Here is a 16,552-nt window from a genome sequence, read left to right on the forward strand (position 1 = left end):
ACCATAAATGTTTCTCTTGATTGTTTTTCTTTCATTGATCAAATCGATTTGTAATTCATCTTCAGTTTTAGAAGCGTCTTCTAAAATAGAGAGCCTGAGTGATGGTTATTGAATTGTTTTATTAATACCGTAATGGAAAAAGATTTGAGAATTGAATACCGTATGCAGCATTATTTTATAGAAAGTATTAAAAATAATATATTTATTCATCACGAGTCATTGATTTATCATTTCTCTCACATCATTATAGCGACATATTCAAGAAATTCTTCCGTACTCTATACAATAGTGGTATTGTTGAACTCATTTGTTTGAAAGCTCATAGGTTTATGGAGTATTTCAATGTATGAATTAAAAAAACAGTCTAATGAATTAAATCAAAACGTTACATTTCATTTTGCTCATTTAACGCAAGAAAATTAAACTATAGACTATTTTACGTTAAAGGAAGCATTCAATCCTATTTGGGAGTTTTTAACTTTCCAAGAATCTATGGTTTTATACATTCTTTCAAATAGGCCTGCCTAAGTTTACGTAAGTATTACTATCAATCTATCCGAATTTAAAATTGTTTGTTTTATTCCAATCTATATTCTCAGATTGTGATTTGGTGTAGAAAATTGAAATGGACATAACCTATGTATAATATTTGGACATTTTGAAACTAAATTATGAAATTGAAAAAGTTTTGGGCAATAGCCTGTTTTTTCTTTTCCGATCATTGTATTGTTTGTGCTAACCTAATAAATAAATAAATAATAATAAATAAATAAATAAATAATAAATAAATAAATAAATAAATAAATAAAAATAAATAATAAATAAATAAATAAATAATAAATAAATAAATAATATAATAAATAATAAAAAATAAATAAATAATAAATAAATAAATAAAATAATAAATAAATAATAATAAATAATAAATAATAAATAAATAAATAAATAAATAAATAAAATAAATGAATAAATGAATAAATGAATAAATGAATAAATAAAATAAATGAATAAATGAATAAATGAATAAATGAATAAATGAATAAATGAATAAATGAATAAATGAATAAATGAATAAATGAATAAATGAATAAATGAATAAATGAATAAATAAATAAAATAAATGAATAAATAAATAAATAAATAATAAATAAATAAATAAATAATATAATAAATAAATAGATAATAAATAAATAAATAAATAAATAAATAATAAATAAAATAAATAAATAAATAAAATAAATAATAAATAAATAAATAAATAAATAATATAATAAATAAATAAAATAAATAAATAATAAATAATAAATAAATAAATAAATAATAATAAATAATAATAAATAATAAATAATAAATAATAAAATAAATTAATTAATTAATTATTAATTAATTAATTAATTAATTAATTAATTAATTATTAATTAATTAATTAATTAATTAATTATTAATTAATTAATTAATTAATTGATTAATAATACTATTTATGGTTGTTACACAATTTATAAATAATATCTTAGTAATCTCCAGATCAACTCCGATTACTCTCTGGTGATATTTATAATAATTTAACAACCGAGATTAGAATTTCTTAATTAACTAGTGGCTTTGAAAATATCAAATAGTTTTCATTTAATATGGATATTCAGCACAACGAAACCTCCACAGCAACTCACAAACGTTTATCAATAAATCATCTATAAGTTCCTAAATGAGTGATCTGAGTTTCTAATTTTACACCCCCACACCCCAAGCTCATGGACCCATCCCCCCTTAAATAACAAACATATTAGTGACAACCCCCCCAAAAAAAACCTCGCTAAAAATGTTTTGGGAATCCCCCACCCTTCCATTAAGAATTTCAAAGACGCTGTGCGTTCTCGGGGTTCTAAATTATAGCCCAATTCAGAAATTTTATTCAATAATAATTTATTGTCAAAATAGCATTAGGTACCTAGAAAATGAAAAAAGTCACAATATATTGAATGAAATAAATTTTTAACAATATTGTACAAATAAATAATACTTATGTTGGCACAGCTGGTAAGGGAATACATGAGTGTCTGCTGAGAGCTCAAACTAAGAATAAAACTTTTACATTCGTGAATACAAATAACAGAATTACTATTGAGTCATAATTAATCTAACATCGGTTATACATCATCGACATTCTATACTATTAAACGAGCAACTACTGTTTATATGTTTGGATGTTAAGATGTTTATGTTTGTATTTCACCGGATCTCGAAAACGGCTCTAAACGATTCTCACGAACATAGTAGGTTTATAATATAAAGATTCGATTGCACTAGGTCTCATCCCTGGGAAAACTCGCTGAAGGACATTAAAAGGATAATTATTATTCATCCTTGGAAAAACAGCTTCAATCAAAAACATTTTCAATCCTGATTAATTCCAGTAGATCCATCTTTTTGAAATGGTCTTCTCTGATTTGGTTCACGTGAAGTTAATCAGGATTAAAATTTAACCGGCTTTTGTGCAACTGGGCCTTTGTGAGGAAAATTTTTGCATTCCTCTGGGAATTAATCTCGATTTACTGTGATTAGATAGAACATTTCTGTATGAATTTTATAAATGTTATTATAATTTCTTCATTTGTAATAATTTTTTTATGCTTTTGTACTTCAGAGCGAAGCTCGGTCTCCGATATTTGTTGTAATAATGATAATTAAACTTTTGGTAGTGAGAAGTAAATGTTCTGCTTTAGTTCAGTCATTTATTTATTCTAAGAGCATGTTTTATTTTCTATAATCTTATTGTATTTGGACTAGATTGTTTAAATTGGAATAGAAAACATTTTCATGTTTAAACCTATAGTCTCTTTCCGAATGAATCATAATAGTAGCCTACACATAACAGAATAATGGTACAATCTTTCTGCATATACATGATGAAATTTCAATTGTCTATTGAAGAAAGTTTGTTAATGTGACATAATTTTGAAAAATTATGCGAATTGAAATTACTAATATAAAGTTCTTTAATTTCATATACTGTGCATATACATTCAAAATTAATTTTAATCAACTCTTTGTAGATCGCAATTGTCTTTGAATGTTTTAGAGGGTCTTTCCATGATACCTTCTCTCATCTCGGCTGAAAATTGTCTTGAATGAACTTTTTATTACGCTATAAACTATTAATTCCTGCTGAATTATGGCGCTTTGTAATGAAACTAAGACGCTAACAGAGCCCAGAAGCAGATTGTTTGTCTGTATGTAAGATATATCTCTGCAAGGCAGCCAATGTCAGATTGTAATTATTGCTCAATATTTGAGTGTGTAGGGGAGTAGGGGTGTCGGGGAGGGGGGGGGAGTTCTGATAGTGAGGGAAGGGGGACCGTGGTCACCCTTGACCCACAATGAGATGTTCAGACCTTAGCGCGACTAGACCTGCTTTTTCAGGGTTTTCTCGAATTTCCTAATGCAAAATATATAGTATACGCTCCGAGAACGTTGTTATTAAATTCTCCATTAAACCTGTTTTGTTATGATTTCAAGTGGAACAGTGGTGTTGTGAGATAACTCATGAAATTAATATTTTCGGTCTGATTGACTTTGTCTCGTCGGAATTCAACACATTTCATAGAGTTTTGTAAAACTTCTTCATAATGGAAGTATTGAAAAATATTATCTCACTCAAATATAGCAGAGTATCAGAAGCTGCTAGGATCCAGTATATTACAATAGAATGTCTTATTAGTCTCGTTTATGGTTTCTTTGTGCCTCTCATAGAAAAAACTATTGCGTTCTGCTATATAACGATTACATTATCGAATAAGATAATTTTTCAAATCATATATATTTTATGCGATTAAAATAATTTGAAATAATCCCATAGTTTCAGTTTATTTGAGGCATCATACAATTGGAATATTATCTATTTACATCGGTACATCACTTATGCGTTATTGTCTTAATCAAGAATTGAAATTGTTTTCGAAAATGAATATTCCATATTTAAAATGGAAAACTATGATACAACTTTATGTCTTCTATAAATCTGACAAATTTATTTGTAGTTTGGGTAGGCTTGATTAAGAAATTAATGTTTTCGTAATGATTCGTAATAAATAATGTTTTTGGACAACTAATGTCTCCAGTCGATAGATTTTTCTCGCGATGAATTTATTGAATCCAAGATATATGTAATTAGTAGACTGTACTCGTACAGATTAGTATGTTGCCTGTAATGACAATTTTTCTAGTTATTTGTCAATTTGATCCTTATGATTTTCGTTCAAGACAGTTATTTTGTTACTGTATTTATCTGCTTCACTTGGTCTTTGCTGGTCAGTTTCGAATTTCCTTTGAGAATCTACGTTCAATATTAGTTAATAATTTTGTAAATAGTTACATCAACCGATTAACAATCAACATGAATAATATGCGGCAACTGATGAGACTTATCTCATAGGCTACAATTTTTTTTCTATTGGTCAATACTGTAGCCATCTAGTCTGAAGATTAATGAGCTAATTTTTTCTATCCTAAAATACTACTTGAAAAATTGAACAGTGAATTTCTCATTATAAACTCTTACTGCTATTTTTTGATTAATATGTACACTTATGGGCTGCACTATGAAAGCTAGATTCACTCAATCACTGCTCTGCTCTTTCAATGGACACTACTTGAACAAGCACTACACTAGTTCAAACGGTTTCCTCCTTTTGAGCCTCCGTATCAACCCTCCATTGTCTTGCAGCTGGATCGCCTCGACGTTCTCATGTTGGTGGAGTCGCCCCTCGTGCCTCTCCACATGCCTCTGAATCTCGGTAGACACCAGATCGACGTGCAGGTCTCTATGAAGATCGCTGTTCCTGACATACCAAGGAGCATCCACAATGTCCCTTAGCACCTTGTTTTGGAACCGTTGTATGACATTGATGTTGCTGTCTTTGGTACACCCCCAAAGTTGTATACCATATAAATCATACAAATGACTAAAAGTAATTTATTCACCAGGATTTTATATCACCCAGTCCTAAAATAGAGAAGAACTGAATGATTTGATACACATTCAGCCTATTGTGGATATACAGCCTATACAGAATAAATCATTGTCAACATTCCAATAATTGTCCAAATTTAAGAAGTTAATACCCATTTGAATAGTTGAGATAATGTGTATTGGTTCATATTGTTTAATTTCTTATAGGAGTCTATCTTGTTCTAACATCTTTTGTCTAACAGAAAATATGTAAATTGACATAGCTTTTATTATTTGCGACAAGCCTTGTGGTCCAGCTCAGCATTCTGCGACTCCATTTGCTCTCGAAGATTTCGGTAGCAGAAAACTTAATTGGCATTGATTACGTAGTGGTCACCTATTACCTTGCTACTCGCTCCTCGATCATTCATGCGCTGCTCTTTAGCAGATAATCGCGCGCATGCGCACTAAGCGGCAAGGCCGGACGGTCAACTTTTTCTAGCTTGTTTGTAAAATAATTTCAAAAACCTGCTACTCAGATGAAAGGCCGACAACCACCTCCTCCTCTCCTTTTCTGCTTGCCAATCGCTAATAATGTTCCTCAATCATTTTCGGATTGAACGTTTTTGTCAAAATCTGAAGTTTTCAAGCCAAAAAATAGTTTATATGGATTGGAAGTTGCTTTCAGTGGAATTTACTTCAAACAATAATTCTTGATTGGAATTTGGAAGGCTTAGTCTTATTCTATAGAATTCAAGTCAAAATAATATCAAACATATTATCCCTTCTTCTCAATATTCAGTACATCAGTATTGCAATAGAACATTGAAGAAAATTCTATGCTAGGATATGAGTTGCTCAATTAAATAGTATACTCTAATATGAAATTGATACAGGTAACTCCAAGGACTACAATTATTTAAAAGAGAGAAAAGTAAAGTAATACAGTACATGGAATAATTTGAACAATGAATAATGTATAATGAACCAAAAAGCTTTTGAGACCATGATATTAGTACAGTTATTATACTACTAAACATTTACAGATGAAAATTAATGTGAAATTGCATTCAAATGCTAATAAATGAATGATTACAGCATTTGAATTAAATACAGTACAGCATTTAATTTGGAATTTAATCATTACTGAACATTTTCAATAATCAAACAAATCCTATTAAAAACTTACAAAGAACTTTTAACTTTAGCAATTTGTATTTATTTAGTCTATGACTTCAGTAATCTATATAGTTTTTGTAATAAACCAGTAATCTATATAGTTTTTGTAATAAACGTTTCACCTGCAGGACTTGATTCAAAATTCTTTTATTTTCGAGCTCTTGAGATTAGGTACGGTACCCATTATGACATACATGATACATCACAAATCATTACATTAATTACTACACCAATTACATTATGTGATCTCTATCTAGTTATTCATAATTGAATGTGATATGAGCTAATAAAATATTGGTATTCAGTTATCTTCTAAGATACAGGGCTAGATTATCATAATTTCCTAAAATTCTGTAAGTTCAAATTACATTCTGCAAGCATATTGCATTATTCTAATGAGAATGCGTTATAAGGATGGGAACAGTAGCCTACATTTCAATAGAAATCAATTGAGTGGATATTAATTTATTGAGTAAGGCAAACAAATACATTTAGGAAATAAAACGTAAGTATTCGACAATTCTTTTTTGTTAATATTAAATTCAAGCAAAACTTAAAATGTTTTCTTAATAAGTGATAGTAGTTTAACCTACACTTTGATTTGGACTGTAGTGTAAATTTCAGAAGGGTCAGTTTTGCCTGTTATTGTGCCTTCTCACATAAGTGTACATGACTGAATAAATAAATAAATAGGTACTATTAAATTTGTGTTTCTTGTTGTGCTCCTTGTACTTGTTACTTGAATCATTATTATTTTTCCAGAACATTCTGCTTCAAGTTTCATACATAAAATAATATACATAATCTTCTTAATGCTAGATTTATTGAAAAAATCTACTCATATTTACAACAATTAATAGTAACTACTAATATGCCAAAGAAATTCTAATTTTTAAATTGAAACTTTTTATAGATAATTGTTTTGCATCATTTAGTTGTATCTGTTGCATATTAGTCTGTGGACTTTTATCATAGTTTTTAATTTGACAAGTAATTCAACATCCAAAGAAGTGCAATTATTGACAGCCAGGCTGTTTACGTGAAAGTGCAGACAAAGGAGGAAAAAATTTGCTCAATTTAGAATAATTGGAAAGTAATTGAGCTAAAACAATATATGAAATTATAGGAAGATGTGTGATTTTTCCTTGAAAAATTAAAGTTACGAGGTAACCCTGTTAGACAAACAACTTTTATTGTTTAATTTTATTCAAAGAAGCCTAATCCAATTTGTTGAGGGTTCAAGGAAAGTTCCGTTATTATTTTAATCATTTCACAATGACGTTCAAATCAAATTTGACGTTCAATTATCGAAAAATCTTCATAACTCTAATTCTTTATTTTTTATGAGTGGTTGATCGTTCTGAGGTTTATCAATATAATCATTTTGCTCGTTTAGTGAGACTTCATTAGCGTTTCTCCAGGTGTTGTGTTTGCATGTTGATATTGGATTGATCTGTAAATTCTTTGTGCGAGATTTTGTCTAATTTGAATGGGGTAAGTCCTTCCGATATTATTGTCCAATGTATTGAAATATTTCATACTCGTCTATTTACTGTTACCAGAGAAAACCAGCAGTCCTATTCGATTGTTTTACTCTATGCTGTTACTTTGTGAATTTCTGTGAATTTGAATATATTCAATCACAATAGATTCAAACCGCGATAGACGTGTTGGATGATCAGATAAAATCGGCTTATCATTATCAATCTATTTGTATTATGGAGAGGTTTGACTTATCATGGAGAATAGAATACTTAAAGTAATTTAATCTCTGGTCTTACCAAGGGGCTTATTCGTCTCATAAAGATTGCTCATAGCTTACATCAGTTGCATAGGTTTACAGTAATCTATAGCACTGTATGTAATTGTCTTTTTTCTTTAGTGCTACTTTTGAATATAAATCTGAGTACCATTTTTAAAATTATTTTGTTACGACATGCTTCGGCTATATAATGCCATTATCAAGTGATTGGAAAACAAAAATAATTTTAAAAAGGGTACTCAGATTTATATTTTTGTTTACACTGTAATAATTATGGAATTCATCAAACCAATTAATTAGTTTTTAATGCGAAAAACTCGCACTCAAGACTTGAAAACTCTTGTTTTGAAAATGACCTACGTAGGCCTATTATGGAGGTGGAGGTAGCGTGAGAACTACACGTTACATCTCATGAGGTCATTTGTATGTTGAGCAATGGATATTCGCTACATTTTTATCACAGAGGCTTCCATAGGCCATGCCACAAACTATTCAAAACTCATATTACCGAGGTTGTCAGTTACAAGACAACTAATACTCTTACCACAGACCATTAAACATTATTTCGTGAAGCGCTTGTTATAGACCAATAAAATCTTGTGTTATCGAGGTTTCTTATTAAATTCGTGTGATCAAGGTTTCAAACACCTACCATGTTATCCATGTTTTTGCTCAAGTTCATTTTACGTCAGGTGTTTTAGCATAGAGGTGTTTTTAGAATTGAGTGTTGAGGTAATGTCAAAGAGATTTTGGAAAATTCGTCTTATTGTTTCGAAAAGGCTCTACTATGATTTCAAGTAGCTCTGGTGATGAATAACTCATAGGAATTTGAACTTTTTTTAACTTTCTGTAGTGTTTTGTGTTAGAAATAGTTGGGAGAGTAACTAGCTCAAGTGTTTGCGTAACAGCAAACTAGTTTCCTGCGTGGAGTGACAAGACTGTCCAGATAGATTTAGAATTGTGGAACATTTTTGCTGTCAATAAAACGTGTGGCTTTCCGGCACTTATTATATTTGTGCTCAAGTGGTGAAAGTTTATCTGTTTTACTAAAATAGCTCTCGAAAAAATAGTGAATATCAAGTCAACGAATCTTCAATATAAGAGTACCGCTACTTATATTTATAATCTTATTAAATTCTTCTCTTTATCGGATTACTGTTATGGATACTGCAGTGTATGGCTTTTGTAAACAAAACCTGAGTAATTAATTATTCTATAAAAAATCTGAATAATAATTATCACAATTATTCCTATTCTATCATTAGACGATTACTCATAAGAATTATGGCTGAAAAACATTTTGATGTGACTATGACTTTAGATATTATAAAAATGTGGATCAGCTATCTCTTAGCCAGGTTTTAGTACTGCCCTGGGGAAAAAGGGCTATAAGAACACTGTACAGGACTAGTACATATTTTATCAAATATCTATCATATCAACTTGGAATTTTTACCAAATTTTCTGCAGTGATTTGGAGTATATACTATAATTTAGAATCTATCTGATGGTTCACTTGCTTCTTATAAGTTGGCCTCTCACAAATCAAAATGAAAATGAGAAAAATAGTTACATTGTAAATTAAAAAAATAATTCATTTCCTCTTTTGCTGGAGTCATTTTCTTTCAAGCTCCTGTCGGTCCCTTGCGGTAAGCTCGCAGACCTCACTTTGACAAATGAAGGTCCAAGGCCTCTAGGTGTACCATGAGATCATTGTGTGTTCCCTCACATCAGAGGTGAAGGAAGATCTGTACTGACTGAGATCTGGAAGATCTGGAAGATCGGTACTGACTTGTCTCTGCTCTCATGTTCCTCTTTTTGGTAGTGACCCCAGACTTGGTGACAAAATACCTCTTTTTCCTAGTTAGTGGCGAATTACATGGTCCTAAAGTTCCGGTCGCCGTTTTTCACAAATACATATGTTGATCCACAACCACCTCTAATAAATGCATCACCGAGAATTTTAAAACACTTAAAAGTAGTGATATATCGGAATAAAATAAGTTCAGACATGGACCAAATATCCGTGTTGCAAAATTGTGCGATATCTCAATCTATTAATGCAAGTACATGACTATATTCAATTTGACAACACATTCGATGCAGAGTTGTCAATTTAAATATATTCGATCATATGGGCTTGCAACAAAAGATCGAAATATCGCATAATTTGGCAACTCTTTTTTCTATTTTGTAAGCCTCAAAATTGTTTTATTCAGAGTATTGGTAAACCGGGGTGACTTTGTCCCAATTATTGGGAGTTGAGATTTTAAACCGCTTGCAATCAATACTTGAGTTGCAACAAATCCCATGCAATATTCTTATTGTATTCTGCAATGTTTGAAGAGTATTTTTCATTATAAAAAGTTAGTATTTTCCTTTACTTTAACAAAGATATATTTTTTTGAAATTAATGGACAATTGCAACCAGGGGTTGGGGTGACTTTGTCTCCCTTTGAAAAATATAGTATGGACAAAAGTTCATTTTCAAGAGTTAGACAAAGTAAAACCAACAATTAATCTTAAAAATAAATAATGACATTGAAAACAAATAAAATAATCTCCAACAAATCATAATTTTTTTAAAAATATTTCAGTTTCTGCTGCCTAAAGATCTTTTTCAGCGTCGAGGCATGTTGGCTCCAGCTGCAGAATCAGCTAAAAATGAATATTAAGATCGTATATTAATCTCAAGGAAGGTGAATATTTTGTTTTATTGGGTAGAATACATTATATTTATCATATTTTGTATTGTATTTGCATCATATCCTGGATAACATCACAATTTTTATACTGGGACAAAGTCACCCCAAGTTTAACCTGAAAGTGACCTCGTTGTATTTAACTAGTAACAGAACCCTAAACAGTTCAACTATGGATATTATAGATATTTCATTTATTCATTTTCTTTACATACAAAGGCTAACAGAAATGCATAAAGAGCCTTATTTACACAATTAAATGAAACAACAATTTAACTTATATACATTTTGAAATACATATAGTAAATAAAGAAAAGAAAGCAAAAAGAATTTACACAGTTGAAATAATCAAATTAATTACATTCATATAAACAGAAAATCTGGTGTGGCGCACTCACACAACTTTCCTTGCCGTTATGAAAATTGATCACCTGACGCTAGTGTTCCCGCGCATCTCAAGTCTACTATTCAAAGATTTGAGCCAGCTGGTGACAGGGCAATAACGCTGGAGACATACGAGGTCTGCTATCTCTTCATAGTGAATGGTTTAATAGAACCAACAGTTGCCAACAGTTTGCAATTTAATAATCACATTTTCTCGAATTTCAAGCTTATTTTTAATTTTAGGTGGAAATGTTACTGGACATTAATTGTAGAGATTTTCATGCTCAATCTTTTCCACTCGAAAATTTTTGTTTAAATTGTATCTGAAGCATGATAATTGGGAATCTAAAATCACACTATGCATTGATGGGGCGGAGCTCCTGAAATTTTTACAGATATGGGACTTGTGGCAGTTGATAGAGCTTATCGATGACTATTCCAGGTATAATTTTAATCAAAATCGTTGGAGCCGTTCTCGAGGAAATCGCGAAAAACCTTGTTTTTGACAACATTTTCGCCATTTTAGCCGCCATCTTGGATTGCTTTTGATCGAAATAGTTCGTGTCGAACACACACACACACACACACACACACACACACACACACACACACACACACACACACACACACACACACACACACACACACACACACACACACACACACACCACACACACACACACACACACCACACACACACACACACATACATACATACATACAGACCAATACCCAAAAACCACTTTTTTGGACTCAGGGGACCTTCAAACGTATAGAAATTTAGAAATTGGGGTACCTTAATTTTTTTCGGAAAGCAATACTTTCCTTACCTATGGTAATAGGGCAAGGAAAGTAAAATGTGAAAAGAAAGCAAAAAGCATTTACTCAGAATAATGAAATTAATTTCATTATTATAAAGAAAAATGTGAAAAGAGAAGGTAAAACAATCCTTTCCAAAGATTCTAGAGGAAAATACAATTAAAAAAAAAAAAACGATTTAAAGATTACAGGAAAGAAAATAATAACTAATAAAAAAGCTGAGTAAACAGAAAAAGAAAAGTCTTAAACTAGGAGAGTTCCAGCCAGAGTTTACAAAAGAATTCATCTCAAAAACGAGCGTCTTAAGATGGATTCAGTTCACAATGTTTCTTATATTCATTGAATGAGTTCGAAAACGGATCAATGTGTTCATTCAAGCTATTAAACAGTCGTAAGGACTTATAAAGAAATAATTTTCAATTTTTTTTTAAATTTTTATAAAGAAATGAGTTGTAATGATGGTTTGTTCTAGCCAAGGGAATCTCGAACAATATATTCCTTCTAGGTCTTGAATATGGTACACTGAAATTAATTAGGCTGATAAAATATGGTAAATGGACGTTATGATTTAAAATATTATATAACAACAATAGGGCATTTAATGATCTCCGCACCTGCAATGACCGGATATTAAATGAGGATCTTAATTCACTAGTTGGGAAATTGAATGGACAGAAGATACGGAATTTCTTGATGAAAAGGTGTCTTAGAAATCTATTTTGAATCTTTTCAATTTCGTATTATAGATATTATTTAGATTAACCAATTGAAAAACAATAAAAAGGCCAAAATAATATGTACTCACCGATATCATAAGTCTTTTAAAAATACGTTTTTTAATAGGAAGTTTTCCTACAACGAAATCACAAGATGAAGCAAGCAGTTTGGTTTATATGTTGATAATTCAACGAATATATCGAGACTCGACAAGATATCGATTGTAAAACCTCGATAATGATAAGAGCTACAGCTATCAATGTTGAACATCGATTTCGGATAACAGAGATAGGAGATAAACTGATTTGAATATTTTTCGGCGAGGTGGGACAAAGTCACCCCGGTCACCCCGGTCGACCGAAGATTCAATCTCAACTGTCAGCAGTCCTTTCCTTATGAATTAATCACCTATAACCTATCAAGTTGTGCAACTAATTCTGACAGTTGGAATGTCCCACTTGAGAATAATTGATATAAATCTATAAGGAATCAATCACATAATCTGAGAGCTAGCTTGATTTCATTGCATGCAGTTAATAAATCAATGCAAAATTAACTTCTTCTTTTGAGTTTTCACTGTTTTCAACTCGTACAGATCAATCGCTCAGTTTCAATGACTGCTAAACGACATCGCATTGCTATTCTGCCTAGGGCCTAGGGCATGGCATTCATCAGAGGCTATAGACATCGCATTGCTATTCTGCCTAGGGCCTAGGGCCTAGGGCATGGCATTCATCAGAGGCTATAGACATCGCATTGCTATTCTGCCTAGTGCCTAGGGCATGGCATTAATCAGAGGCTATAGTTGATCAGCTCAACCAACGCTAGTAGACAGACTAACTTTGGATCCCAGCTACATATTACCTCTGTTCCACGTGTAGCACGTTGAACCACGTGGTGCCAAAGTAAAGTCTAATGGCGGCTCACTGTGAAAGTGGCTTTGTGAATGAGATTGGCCGCCTGTGAACAGCTGTTTTTGGGCACGGCAGCATTACGGAAGAACAGAGTTATTATATAAATGCACAGAAATGATGGTCAGTACTTGTTCCTCTGCTCTGAACTCCCCTCTCCCCTACCTTCTCCTGCCAATACAGGTGCTTTACTTCCACTTTCTCCGCTAAGCTCTCTCACTCCCTCTCTTTCTCATTGTTGCGTCCCTGATGCGTCTGCTATGTTTGTCCAGAATGATCCAGGATGTATGATGAGTAGTTTTGGGAAATTTATTTATATTTGCTATTACAATAGCAAAGTTTCTCATAAATTTGCAAGCCTATTCAACCCATGACAGTGGGTTCTTAGTGAATAACCTTCCTGAGTTGGAAAAACTGAAATAAATTATTGAGAACGTATTTAGATAAGACAGAAAATATAAGTGAATTATTATGCATTTGATACTAAATATGTGAATCCTGATGTTTAAAAAATTTGAAACCAAAGTTCACGTTGGCAGTGCAGAAGGAAAGTTAATCTGCATCTTTAGGCTATATATTTTGTATTATTCTTTTTCTACATTATCTTTTACTTTTATGTACGGTATTTTGTATCTTATAATTTCTTAATTCAACTCATTGATATACTGTGTTGTTCATACTGTATTGTAAGTTGTTCTCTTTTTGCAATAAATAAATTTCAATTGAAAAAAAAATGGATAGGAAGAAAAGAAATTAGATAATGAAACATAAAAATAGAAGAAGAATAGGTGAATATTCCAGTAGAGTACAGTATGGAGGCCTCTACTATCTACATGGTTGAATTTGTGGTCAATGCAACTCTGACTCTTTCCCTCACTCACTCTCTCTCTCCAACAATCATTCAACAACACGCACCTTGCAACCATTGCTAGAGCAGTGAAACCTACCTGTTCTGATTGCTTTGAAGTAGTAGGAGGAGGAGGAGGAGTTAGAAGGCAAAGGAGAATGTGTCGGAGGAAGAGGAGGTGATGGTAGAAGACTGAGGAGGGGAGGGGAAGTTCTTACCGCCGAGGCAGTCAGCTTCTTTGGATTCCTTTTCAGTTCTTCGTTCAACAGTCACCGAAGCAGTAGTAGTAACACTGAAGTTGAGTGCGTTATAGATAATATTTCGCCAGTAGTTTTAGAGCAGTGTTCGCTCTGTGTATGGATAATTGCACGGGTGTATAAAATTGTTGTGCTTCTTGGTTTCTCTGTCGACGTTCACATTCGGGGAACTCTTGTGCTTCACAAATAGGATCACAAATCAACATACCATGGATCAGGCGCAAAGCGATAAGATACGGAAGATGTTCAGTTGGAGCAGTAGTTTAACGTAAGTTATTTGATATATTGTTGGATGATGTGAGTTGCGATGACACATGATGAATATTGCGAAAGTTTTGATGGATGTTCAATTAACGGATTGTGAGTTGGTGATGAGTATGCAGTGTGGTGTGACACATGATGAGCTTTGTTTCCCATTTTATGATAGCTTCTAGTCTACATAATGAATAATACGATAAATTATTATCATCAGTTTGTCCTGACACGTGGTGAATAGTAGCCTATACCAAATTTCGAATTACCAAAAATTACGTAAGTTTAATAGGTACCGTTAGGCGTAAGCTCATTACAATGGTAATATTCGGTAGGCCAATTCAAGTGAACAATCGTAAGGAATCCCATCGTAATTATTTCCATAACAATCTGACAAGCATGGGTTACTGGTAATGAGACAGTAGCCTTTACATCCCAGACATTCCTTTGTTGTCTTGTAGACTAGTAACGGCGGTATTGTGTGGTATGTGCTATGAGATATTTCAACCCATATTGAATGGGTAGTCTTGAAGTTCTGTAAATAATGAGGAACTAGCTTCAGTTGTTACACCATTATCAATATTCAATAGTAAATAAGTAACTTGATTCACTACAAGAACCGTTACAATAGCGTAAGTACAGTGTGTGTAACAATAACAACCGGATATAGTTCCTCGTTATTTTAATAAATTAGTGATTTAGACTGCACCTAATAGCCAATGCACTGGCTATTATCAGAGTAGGGAGACTCAGGTGGGCAGGCCATGTTGAAAGAGCTGATGACACATATCCGGCTAAAAGAATCATGAATTACAACATGGAAGGAAGAAGACGCCCTGGTCGACCAAGACTGAGATGGATGGACTCAGTCACTGAAGATGCAAGGAGGCTTGGTGTAAGAAATTGGAGACGAGCTGCCATGGACAGAGTAGAATGGAGGCGATTGCTGGAGGAGGCCAAGATCCGTTTTGGATTGTAGAGCCGTAGATGATGATGATGAGTGATTTAGACAACTTTGAGACTTATTTAGTATTGATTAATATTCAGCTCAGGATTTGAAAAGGTTTATGAAATCGTAGCCTATACAGATGCATTATCAGGTGCAGAAGTTTGGGTTGCAAAGTCTCGAAAGTTGCACAAATGTTGCTTGATGGGTCGAAATTCACCAAACCCACTTTGTCGCAAAATAATATTTGCCTAGCTTACCAGACAGTGAATGGTGTTAGTTTGTTGGAGTCAGGTGGTACTACCCCAAAAATTCTCTAACACATGGACGCAATAAGAATAATACAGGATCACTATTATTTTTATTTAGGTCTTTACAACTTGCTATTCTGTGATTTGATCCAAAATAGCAGTGTTTCATAAGCTTCTGTCTGTTTTGCTATTAGGTCCAGCAGCGATATTTAATTCTTTTTTGAAATCGTATCATCTATCATGGTCTAAGTAGGTACTTGGGAGAGATCACGTCGCAACTCGGTAAACACATTGAGGATCTGTAAACATGGTTAGAATCTACTCAAAAGTGCGACAAGATGGATTTGAAATTTTCTCAAATACCTAGTAGACACACAAAAAAACGAGTTTTCTTCAGAGGTCCAAATTAGAAATTGTTGGGAAAGACTTGTAGTGAAGATAAGGAAGGCTAAGGGGGTATCCTATTGTATATTTTATTAGGATGTATTATTTTATGAACAATTTTTCATTAATTTATTTTTTCTAGTGGCCTACAAATACAACCAACAGCATACTGTAATCATATAGAAAGGCGTAC

The 16,552-nt window shown here is 32.3% G+C and overlaps 1 protein-coding gene across 2 annotated transcripts in view; it reads left to right on the top strand.

Annotated features, from left to right (window-relative positions):
• The window catches only part of LOC111045397 (ABC transporter G family member 23), a 180,481-nt gene that overhangs the window by 397 nt on the left and 163,532 nt on the right, over window positions 1-16,552 (top strand). Inside the window, exon 1 of one of the 2 annotated variants that reach the window (XM_022330793.2) lies at window positions 14,534-14,794. The exons of the other annotated variant lie outside the window; for it this stretch is intronic. Coding sequence (XP_022186485.1) covers window positions 14,736-14,794 — 59 coding nt within the window. The 5' untranslated portion in view covers window positions 14,534-14,735. Of the gene's footprint in view, window positions 1-14,533; window positions 14,795-16,552 lie in introns of those variants that run through there. 2 annotated transcript variants of the gene reach the window in all.

The sequence above is a fragment of the Nilaparvata lugens genome, chromosome 1 (genome assembly GCF_014356525.2).
Source record: "Nilaparvata lugens isolate BPH chromosome 1, ASM1435652v1, whole genome shotgun sequence".
Classification (NCBI taxonomy): domain Eukaryota; kingdom Metazoa; phylum Arthropoda; class Insecta; order Hemiptera; family Delphacidae; genus Nilaparvata; species Nilaparvata lugens.